Source organism: Telopea speciosissima, chromosome 1, assembly GCF_018873765.1.
Source record: "Telopea speciosissima isolate NSW1024214 ecotype Mountain lineage chromosome 1, Tspe_v1, whole genome shotgun sequence".
NCBI lineage: Eukaryota > Viridiplantae > Streptophyta > Magnoliopsida > Proteales > Proteaceae > Telopea > Telopea speciosissima.
In genome coordinates, this window is record NC_057916.1 from 37,058,448 (window position 1) to 37,070,296 (window position 11,849).

The 11,849-nt window shown below is 39.0% G+C and overlaps 1 protein-coding gene across 1 annotated transcript; it reads left to right on the forward strand.

The window, feature by feature from the left end:
* Positions 1-3,458: 3,458 nt before the first annotated feature.
* On the forward strand, positions 3,459-11,823 carry LOC122668787 (probable linoleate 9S-lipoxygenase 5). The gene is made up of 9 exons (XM_043865322.1): positions 3,459-3,678; positions 7,431-7,723; positions 8,776-9,016; positions 9,194-9,535; positions 9,779-9,864; positions 9,952-10,059; positions 10,142-10,446; positions 10,552-10,815; positions 10,899-11,823. The coding sequence occupies exons 1-9, from the start codon at positions 3,492-3,494 to the stop codon at positions 11,665-11,667; spliced, it is 2,595 nt and encodes an 864-aa protein (XP_043721257.1). The 5' UTR covers positions 3,459-3,491; the 3' UTR covers positions 11,668-11,823.
* Positions 11,824-11,849: the final 26 nt, after the last annotated feature.

Consider the following 11,849-nt stretch of genomic DNA (forward strand, 5'->3'; position numbering starts at 1 on the left):
ATGCGGGGAGAGTTGATCGAGTTAGTTGGTTTGGTTATGCATGCCTCCTACATGTACTGGTCAAGAGTGTTCAAGCTGCCTTCTGTCATTCCGCATCAGTTGAAATCACCTGATGAATGCTTTCGATCTTGTGGAGATCGAGGATATGATATATAGGAACAAATCATGATCGCTATATTCCTAAAGACTTGATTTGACTATCGACTGTGTTGCTTGTCCTAACAACAAAATCAAAACTCATAAAAAAACCATCTATGTGAATCATTTATTAATTGATCTCGCTTTGAGATGTTAAAACCGTTTAGTAAACAGTTTGATTTCAATTTCTACCCGTCATATCTTGACTTACTAGATAGGGGGGAAGCGCACACGCAAACGAGACCCAACGTACCGATTAACACCCTTAGTTTTAGGGAAGGATTGGGTGTCGCATGTTGAGGGCTCATGCTACATTGTTCTCCAATCTCCATGGCTTTGGTGGTGGTTGGGTTTTCTAAAAGGAGATAGAAATTGGTAAAATCAAATAATTCTTTTTGGGAGAAAGAATGCTAACTGGTACTATGTTTGAACGTGTATATGCGCTTAAACACGGTGCAACACTAAAAGACCGACACTACTCCTGATCCTTTTCCTCTGAGCGTGTACCTACGCCCAAACGCAACACGTTCCTTTTCCCATTCTTTTTTATATTATTAAATAATTTTCCTCTTTCATGACTTGATAAACTAAGGCCATTTTAATAACTACTTAAAAGAGATGCGATTATATCATAGTATCCTAGTACTAATAATTTAATAAGCACTGTGAGTGTTGCTAAGGTTGAATCTGACAAAGAGTTGTATCATTTGATAAACATAAATAAAAAATGGATCGTCAGAAACAAAATAAATAAATTGTGGACCATCAGATTTGATTTCTTACCCAATGAATGGAAAAAGTGTGGGAAATAATCCGTAGTCTTAATAATAGGTATCATCGACATGGGGCCCATAAACTTAAAGTAGGAGAGAAAATAATGAACAAAAAAACCCATGAGATGGAAATTGCATTCCAATGTCATGAGAAAGTTTTCCTTATATCTATCTATCCAATGGTCAAAATTGTCACATCATCTCATCTAAATGTATCAATTTGATATTAGAACGAAAAACAGTTATGCTAGAACTTGGAACCAACCTGTATCATTACAAAATGGGTTGGCCTTCAGAGCTGGTTTTAGGATCGATTACTAATATATGGAATGGGATAGTTCGAGGATGGGTTTCTCAATGGGTGTAGAACCCAAAACCCAATAAAGAACTTGTTAAAACCTGAACTACTAGAACCCCTTTAACATGCCTAAATTACTTGTTTATTATTAATTACTATTTAAATAGTTATAATTTATAGAAAAAATTTTGTTGTAAACATGATTGGTTGCAATAAGATCATAACATTACTTTTTCACCCCTTCTCTTATTGATAGAAATTATTTTAGTGAAGATAAGTTGAAAGTGACTTATTGTTATGTGATTTTTAAAAGCTCCATTGTCCATGTGAAGTGACGAGATTTTTATGTATTAAATAACTTTTAAGAATAAAACACTGGGTAAAAACACAAAAGTAAGGGTACAACTTCTTAGAATCTTAGTTCACCTATTTGTTGGCAAGGAGATGCACCCTAACTTAAATAAGAATTGTGTTATAATTACAAAGAAAAATTAAGAGTTATCAATTCCTTTTTTCTTTGTTATTACTAAATACTAATGAGGATTGATTCGTTAAGTTATTTTTAAGATTTCAAGTTCAACTCACTCTCAATTAGGGTTTCATACTTCCATATCATTATCATTTTGAAGCTCAAACTTTGAACTGAAGAAGATCGAAGAGCGAGAGACTAAACTACAAACACATTCATCTCAATTTTCGGCTTAGTTAGGTGTTTGTATGTTTAAGAATTGATGTTTTGAATATTTTATGCTTTAGAAAATATATTTAATTTTTTATATGTTGACTATTTGAGACTTTGACTGTCTAGAATCATTAAGGAACCAGAACCAAATGATATTATTAAATGTGATCGGATCCTAATTTGGAATCGTTTAGTAAATATTAGCCCCTTTGGGTCAGAACCAATAAGAAACTCTGCATGGAATCGGTAAGAAACTGGCCATTTGACACCCTTAATCTAATCCCATGACAAAAGAATTTTTTTTTCCGGTAACACCATGAAAAAGAATTAGTGATCACCCCTAATATCTTTATCTTGTTTTGATTAACTTTTGATTAAAAAAATGGGAAAAAAGATCTCTACTTGGTGGTGTTTTCTATGCCCTCTCACAAGACACCGTGAGAATGACACCTCTTCCCCCTAGGTAGATACCCAGACGTACTCACCCATTGGCTAAATGCTTATGTAGAGACCATACCACCAAATAAAGATCACTTGCCTAAAAACAAAACAATTTTAAAAGAGAGAGAATGACATGATATAACACGTGAGTCATGAGTAATGAGGTGTCAACGTGTGACTTGCTAGTATAATAAATAATAAATTATAAAGATAAATTAAATGACCTTTTCAACTATTCCATGTCGAATCAGATCCTGTCTTCCTCACTTTGATGTTGGCACCTCATTTATCTTTTCATTAAAGTATGGAGAAAGTTTTTGTACACGGTCGTATAAACCGTGTATGTGAGAGGGTAGGAGTTTCAAGGCAGTAATTAATGGGTGGATATTTATGCCTTTTTCAATTTTTTGTGAGAGACTCTCTCTTACACAACCGTGTACAAAACCTTTCCCCTTAAAATATTAATAAAAGAAAAAATGGTCGTGTTTAGTGGGGGAGTTTGACCCCTATGCATATAGAGTCAATGAGAGTGCTTTTTGAGATCATGGGGTGACGCAGTCATTTCACCCCCTTTGGGTCTGATCATGATAAATACCGTCCCTAACAGAGAATCTTTCTTCAAAAAAATAGAAAAGAAAAAAGAAACGGTACTAAAAGATTGGGTTCCCAGCTGGGACCCAAGTGTTGGAATTTATTTGTAAGAAGAAAAAAAGTTCTCATTAGTGGTGTATCATGCACACTTAAATCCGGAGGGAGGTAAAATGACTGTCCCACCCCCATGAAAAGTGAAAACCCCATGTCCAGGGACCACACCCTCAGAGAGAACTTTTTTTTTTTTTTTTATAAACCCCAAAGAGAACATCAGCCTTTGTTGTAATTATTTAGTCTTTAGGAAGGAAGGAATGAGAGAGAGAGAGAGAGAGAGAGAGAGAGCAACATTCCATTCCTTATTTTCCATCCAAGATTCCAGAACAAGTGAAACTTCCGTGAAGCCTACCTATAGTTACTCACCAGTTTCCCATATACTTCCATTCACAATCTCTCTTTCTCTCCTGGAGTTCGGTCTCTTGATATATATATATATATCTTCGTTCACATTCTCTCTGTTTCTCTGCTTTTTTTCCTGCTACTGCTACTCCTCCTCTTCTTGTTGGGCGAGATGGGTAACAACTTGCAATGTGGGAATGGGGGAAAGAACAAGAAGAAGATCAAAGGATCTGTTGTGTTGATGAAGAAGAATGTCTTGGATTTTAACGACTTGCACTCCTCAGTACTCGACCGAGTTCATGAGTTCTTGGGAAAAGGAGTTTCATTGCAACTCATCAGTGCTGTTCATGGCGACCCAGGTCAGTCACTTCTTCCTTTCTATTCCCCATTCCCTTTTCTTCTCTTCATTTCCAAATTTCTTTCTTCGTTAATTACCATAAGTGAGTGAACTGAAATCCCATAACTCTGGTTTTCTTCCTTTTCCTTTTCTTTCCCTTTCGATTGTTTTATTCTGTTCCTTTGAGTTTGAGTTTGAGATTGAGATTGAGATTGAGATTGAGATTGAGATTGCATGAAACCCAATTAGTGGGAGTTTAGATTTTTTCATTTTTTCATTTTTTCACTTGTTTTGGGTACTGAAACGAAATTAAAGCCCGTCATCCATGGCCGCGTATGATCGGAGATCAGAGTAGTTCAGATTAATTCAAGTGGTTCTTTAACTGCTCAAGCTTTAGGGTTTGCGAGGTTTGAGCAGTTCACAGGAAATCTTCGGGGGTTTTTGTTTTTGCTTATCTGAGGGGATTAATCTCCCAATTGATTCATTAATGGCTTCAAGGAAAGAGTGTTCTTCTTGCACCTCAAGGAAAGAATCAAAGTCTCAAACAAAGAAAAGAACCTGATGGCTCCACTTCCCAAAAATACAAAAAGGGTTCTTGTTCTCTGTACCGCAGCATAGGCTGCGTCCAGACATATGGGCCTGCCACTCAGGGGGCAGGGCGGTCATTGCACCCACCCTCATGTCTAGGCACTGCCTGCACCCCAACACTCGAAAAGGGCTCATGTTTTCTGTGCCACAGCACAGACTACGCCCAGACACATGGGCCTAGAGTTCACATCGTCTGCGGTTCCCTGATCGGTGCGGTTCCCTAGTGCCTCTCACAAGAGGGGGTGGGACCCACCCATGACTTTGACCCAGTAGTCTACCCGGGTGGGGCCCACCCTCCTCTTGTGAGAGGCACTAGGGAACCGCACATGAAAAAAATTCCATGGGCCTACCACTCAGGGGGCAAGGTGGTCATTGCACCCACCCTCATGTGTTTGGGCAGAACATTCTCCCAAAAACTAGGAAATGTGAAAGAATATGTCCATGAGGTAGCAGCTCAAGTGGGACCCACATGTTTGCCACATAAGCACCATCATGTCTGATGTGGCAAAAAAAGTTAAAAGGCCTGGGAAGTAGTATGTGCTACATTTTTAGAAGTGAGTGGCAGCACGATTTTATAACTCAGTTATCGTATCAACGTATCAGTACTAAATTGATACGGATCAACCGATACAATTAAAAAAATGGTGTTTCTATCAAAAGTGTTTTTGGGATTTTCAATCCATCCTATACATCCTGATACATACTATATCGGATACCGTGTTTTATATAGTGGGGTTGGTCATCATGGTTTTACGTATTGGTATCGTTATTGGTATCGTATCGAGTAATACAATGATATTGGTGAAACTGTACGGACAATGAATTAAAATGTTAAAATAAAAAACCCATTTTTAAGGAAAATCAGAGATAAACTTGTTCAATACGACTGGGCTGATCGAAAATAATATCGTATCAATATTATATCGATTTTGAAGGTGACCGATAACCAATTATTTAATACCGTGCACTAAAACCATAGTATGGTGGTCATTGTCACGAGTGCGGCTTAACATATAAAGAAAGACCTGACAGATAAGTAGAGGCCGTAGGGTTTCCACGTGAATGTATTAATTATGGATGGTCTAGAGACCGAGTTAGGCTCAGATATTGGGCCCATAGAATAGGGGCTAAGGGCCCAAGAGGCAAAGCAAGGTGGGGAGAGATATGAATCGTTATCCCCTCCCGTTACTGCATGATGCAATAATACATAGGCGATTGCAGAGGTCATGTGCATCATGTGGGATCCGCTGTGCCACATGGCCTTTACAGCTCTGCACAATGCAGTACTGCACCGTGCAGTAACAGGAGAGGATAAAAATTCGGGGAGATATGGTCAGTATTCTGCATAAGTAAGAATGGCAAAAGTTTTCGTGCATGGCGGTGTATGGTGCACTACTGTGCTTTCAACCGTTGGATGGAGATGAAGAACCGTGTATTGTACACGGTAATGTTCATCCAACGGTTGAAAGCACGACCGTGCACATGCACGGTCATATATGAAAACTCTCCCCATTAAGAATAGACTTCATTAGAAGATAGAGGCCACCAAGTAGAATTAATTAATTACTACAGAAAAAATAACATTGACAGATCCCTTTCAGGGTATTATTGATAATGAAAATGACAAGGACAAAATTGCTTTTTTTGAAAGTTCAGTTCTTCATTTACCTCCTTTCTTTCCTCCTTAAAGCAAAACATGAAAAAAAATATATATATTTTGTTTCTTTTTCCATTTGTTTCTCTGCAAGTTAGGTGGCTTATCTCACTGATCTGGGCAATCATGAACCTTTTGTTTTAGATTATTTCATTATCAACTTTTGGAAGCTTTAAAACAAAGAAGGTGGTCCCTCATTTTGTTTTTTTTTTTTTTGATAGGTAGGGTGGGGATGTAGGATGTGAACCAGGAGACTTGAACTCAAGACCTCCTGGTAGCAATGGGCCTTTACACACCACCAGCTACCAAGTGCACTAGGCGACCTGCCACAGGTGGTCCCTAATTGATGTTCAGGTCACCTAAATTGAACCATCATGGCTAGGGGGGGGGGGGGGTGAAGAAAATGAAAACAAATCAATACTAAAGTGGAAGATTTTTGTTACTATTACCTAATATGATGGTGTAATTAACTCTAAAGCATAAAAAAATTGAGTGTTAAATTTCACTTTAATTTGCAATTAAAGTCTTTTGATTTGAAAAATAAAATAAAATTTACTTTGAAAAGTATATTTACCAAAGGAAAAAGTTTTTCATAATCTCTTCATCCACTGTAATGTGGCCTCATGATTGAACTCCTGGAAAGTGATTTCCACCATTAAACTCCTGCCCTCTATTGTATATGGTTGAATGGTATGTGTCTAATGGGGTCCACTATAGTGTATGGGCACTAGATTGGGCCAGCCTAGTATGGGATAGGTTAAAGGGCTTGATTTAACGCGTTCCATCAACTTCGGAGCTTTTGGTGTATTGGTCAAGTACCTAACATTTGGTATCAGAGCTGGGCACCAGGTCAAGGGTTTGAGTCACGAAAATGGCAACCTAGGAGAAGGGCTACCTGGAGTAGAGTGAAAGCCGTCAAGAAAGGGCTACCTGCCGCCAGGCAAAAACCTTGGAGCAGAGTAAAGCCGCTTGGAGAGGACTACCTGTCGTCAGAGTGAAAGCTACCTAGAGTGAGAGCCGCCGAGGATGACTACTGCAGAAACGTGGTGGTCTGTTATGTGCCTAATGGGGTCCATTATAGTGTATGGGCACTAGATTGGGCCAGCCTAGTATGGGATAGGTTAAAGGGCTTGATTTAACGCGTTCCATCAACTTCGGAGCTTTTGGTGTATTGGTCAAGTACCTAACATTGAACCTCCTCTTCTCCACTCCACTCCAAGGGTCAGGTGTGGTGGCTTAAGAGATTATCTCCTCACCATGGGTGAAGGGAAACTCAGTCCTTTTACCACATATGGAATGAGTTTTTCTGTAAGTTACACTGATCATGAATACAAAACTTTCTTTTTTCGCTTTCAAAAGTGATTTTACTTCCCTTCACTTACCTTTACTTGAAACTAAATGAAGGCTGTGTTAGGCTACTACATGGAGTGAAAGCATTTGCATCAGTAGAATTCTAATTCTCATAAACAGAAATAAGTTCAGTTCACATCCTGAGTCAATAGAAAACTCAATCCCAGTACATTACATTGCAGATAAGGAGATGCGGGGAAAGGTTGGAGCACCAGCATTCTTAGAGCAATGGATCACAAAAATTACCCCATTAACTGCTAGAGTATCTACTTACAAGGTCACATTCCACTGGGATATTGAAACCATGGGAATACCTGGAGCTTTCATCATCAAGAACATGCACCACAGTGAGTTCTACCTCAAGACTGTCACACTTGAAGACGTTCCGGGGAAGGGTCGTGTCCACTTTGTCTGCAATTCTTGGGTTTACCCAACTAAGCGTTACAAATATGATCGTGTTTTCTTCGCTAACCAGGTAATTATTGTATTGAATTATTGGATTAGAATGTCCTTTGATGACTTGCAGTTGATAGTTAGGGGGGACATATTTTGATGCCAACTTGTTGAAGACCAAGAGTAGACATGGAATCAAAACATCTAATTTTGGTATTCCACAGCATTTGAAGGCAGATGGACTCATCATGTCTTGAGCCATGACTCATGACTGGTTTTTATATAAAGATTAGAAATGAAATCAAGTTTTCAACTACAGTTGGCCCTCTTATAATCAATATTTCATTTAACAAATGATTTCTTATAGTAAATGATGTTTTGAGTAACCCAATTGGTTTTTAAATTCATAACAGTAAAATGTTGTCTAAAAAGTTATTCCACTTGGAACTGAAATTTGGCATTTGAGCTACCTTTTCAGAAGATTTCAGCCTCCTTTTACCTGCCATGAAGCAGGTAAGGAGAATCATTCCTTAACATCCATGTAGGAAAACCAGGTCCCTAAGTTATAACCCAATGATCTGTTCCAATAAATAAAAATGTCTTCACCTCTTCTATAAATGATAAAGTGGTCTCATTTAAGTTGGAACCAAACACATTATTAGTAATTCCCAGAACTACTAGTGCTATTAGCGAAAGTTGCAGTAGTAGGTGTTGAAGAGTAATGTTCTTCCCCTTCTCCCCCCCATCAGTCTCTTTCCTTTAAATCTCAACAATTTGCACATTTAAAATGCCTCTTCATTTATTTTCTAGTGACAGGAAATTGTATACAGCAAGTATCAGCTATTTTGCAAACAGTCCTTTGCTTGAATGAATTTATAACCAAGAAAAGAATTTCACCCAATATTGTAACTTCCAATCTTTTAGTCTCATAGCCTAAATCTGCATTAGCTTACAGAATGAATGAAAGGAGAGAAGCTTCATAATATTAGCTCATTACACAGAACCTCAACAGTTATTCAAAATTTTATTTCATGGGCTTAGGTGTTAAGAAACATGAGACAGCTTTTTTTTTTTTAAAAAATTTAACAACTTAAGTTAGCTTGAGGGGATTAATGTGTATGATTTTTGTTACAGACCTTCCTACCAAGAGATACACCAGAGCCTCTATGTAAGTACAGGGAAGACGAGCTTGTGAATCTAAGAGGAGATGGGACAGAAGAGCTCAAGGAATGGGATCGAGTCTATGACTATGCTTTCTATAACGATCTGGGGGATCCTGACAAGGGACACAAATATGCACGCCCTATTCTTGGAGGTTCAACTGAATACCCTTACCCACGCAGGGGAAGAACAGGTCGAAAACCTACAAAGACAGGTTCATGATCCGCTAATTATCCTTTTGTCATCATTCTGTACCAAGTCTGGATTAATCAGAAACATGTTCAAATACCTTCATAAGCCTTTGTTTGATAGGAAACTTGAGATTTCTTTTTCCTATATTTCCTGGCCATTTCAGCTTGTATCTCACTAACATAATGTTATATTTGAACAGATCCTAACTCTGAGACCAGAATACCACTGTTACTGAGTCTGAACATTTACATTCCAAGAGATGAACGGTTTGGTCACTTGAAGTTGTCAGATTTCCTTGCATATGCTTTGAAAGCCTTAGTTCAGTTTCTCCTCCCAGAGCTAAAAGCTTTCTGTGATAGCACTCCTAATGAGTTTGACACCTTTCAAGATGTATTAGACCTCTATGAGGGAGGGATCCAACTCCCTAATGGCCCAACACTAGACAAAGTTAAGGACGCAATCCCCTTGGAGCTTCTAAAGGAACTCTTTCGCTCAGATGGTGAAAGACTCCTCAAATTCCCTACTCCGCAAGTGATCAAAGGTATGCATTATCATGCACAATCTGTTCACACCATTCATATCTAGTAGAATTTGAGCATTCTATGTGCAACACTGCATGATAATTCACAACGGCAAGTATCAATGTGCTGCTATATATACTGCTTGTGATTTTGAAATCTCTGTTTCAGATTTAATAGCTCTTTAAAAAAGTAGATAAAAATGGTGAGCAAAAAAGGATTAAAAAAGGCAAATCCTTGACCAAAAATTTGTGATAATAATGCAGAGGATAAGTTTGCTTGGAGAACAGATGAAGAGTTCGCACGAGAAATGCTTGCTGGAGTGAACCCTGTTTGCATATGCCGTCTTGAAGTAAACTCATTGCTTCTACTAATTTTAACAAATTATCTTCTATTTCTGTTCAGTTCTCTTCAAGATTGATGTCTTGTTAATATGCAGGAGTTTCCCCCTACCAGCAAACTGGATCCCAATGTATATGGCAACCAGAATAGTTCAATAACTAAAGATCATATTGAGGAGAAGTTAAATGGTCTAACAATAGACGAGGTCAATCCATGTTTCACTCTTACAATTTTCTAGCCAAGAAGCTTTTAACAAAAGAATATCTAATACAATGGTTTTTGTGTAGGCCATTAAGAAGAACAAGCTCTTCATACTGAACCATCATGATACATTGATGCCATACCTGAGACGTATAAACACCACTTCCACGAAGACTTATGCAACCAGAACACTCCTATTCTTGAAAGACGATGGAACATTGAAGCCACTGGCAATTGAGCTGAGTCTACCACATCCAGATGGTGACCAACATGGTGTAATTAGTGAGGTCTTCACTCCTGCTGAACAAGGTGTTGAAGCCTCAGTATGGCAGCTAGCTAAAGCTTATGCAGCGGTGAATGACTCCGGTGTTCACCAGCTCATCAGTCACTGGTATGCCTATGTGATAGAATGCTTAGAATGCTTTATACTAGGGAAATTGGTGGTAAGACTCTGACTCAACTGTTTTAAGGTATGATTTTGTTATTTGGATTCCAGGTTACATACCCATGCAGTGATGGAGCCATTTGTCATTGCGATAAATAGACAATTGAGTGTGCTTCATCCGATCCATAAGCTTTTGCAGCCTCACTTTCGGGATACCATGAACATAAATGCCTTGGCTCGGCAAATCCTCATCAATGCTGGTGGAGTGGTGGAGCATACAGTTTTCCCAGCAAAATTTGCAATGGAAATGTCTGCTGTGGTTTACAAGAGCTGGGTTCTCACCGAGCAGGCACTGCCTGCAGATCTCATGAAAAGGTAAAGTTCATAGACATTAAAACATGAAATCCTAAAAGTTCTGCACCATACTGAAAATAGAGATTATCATTTGCCTCGTATAGGGGGATGGCAGTTCCAGACTCAAACAGTCCTCATGGCCTCCGCCTGTTGATCAAGGACTACCCTTATGCTGTTGATGGCCTTGAAATCTGGTCAGCCATTGAAGCGTGGGTCCATGAATACTGCTCTTTCTACTACCCCAAGGATGAGATGATCCGAAGCGACTTTGAACTCCAATCCTGGTGGGCCGAGCTCCGTGATGTAGGCCATGGTGACAAAAAGGATGAGCCGTGGTGGCCCAAGATGCAGACGGTTGCTGAGCTAACGCAGACATGCACCATCATCATATGGATAGCTTCAGCTCTCCATGCAGCTGTTAATTTTGGCCAATACCCATATGCAGGTTACCTCCCGAACCGCCCAACCATAAGCCGTCGCTTCATGCCTGAACCAGGTTCTCCAGAGTATGCTGAGCTTGAACAGAACCCTGACACAGTATTCTTGAAAACAATTACAAGCCAGCTCCAAACCCTCCTAGGTATATCCCTTATTGAGATTTTGTCCAGGCATTCTTCTGATGAGGTCTATCTTGGGCAGAGAGACACTCCTGAGTGGACATCAGATGCAGCACCACTGCAAGCTTTTGAGAGATTTGGGAAGAAGCTTGTACAGATTGAAAATAGGATCATAGAGATGAATAATGACATAAAGTGGAGCAATAGAGTAGGGCCTGTCAAGATGCCATATACCTTGCTCTATCCAGACACTTCCAATTATACTAGTATTGGCGGGCTAACTGGGAGAGGAATACCCAATAGTGTTTCAATCTAAAGCTGTATGAGGTGTTATAGTTCCAAAGTAGTTGGTCTTTCAGCAACTAGGATTTCTTAGTTGAGTGGTAGAGTGGATCTGTGTATGTCACATGGTAAAAAGTATTACAGGTATATATTTTATACACAAGCTGTAAATCTATGTGAGTCTTCTAAATTCTGATCCCATATAGTTTTCATATC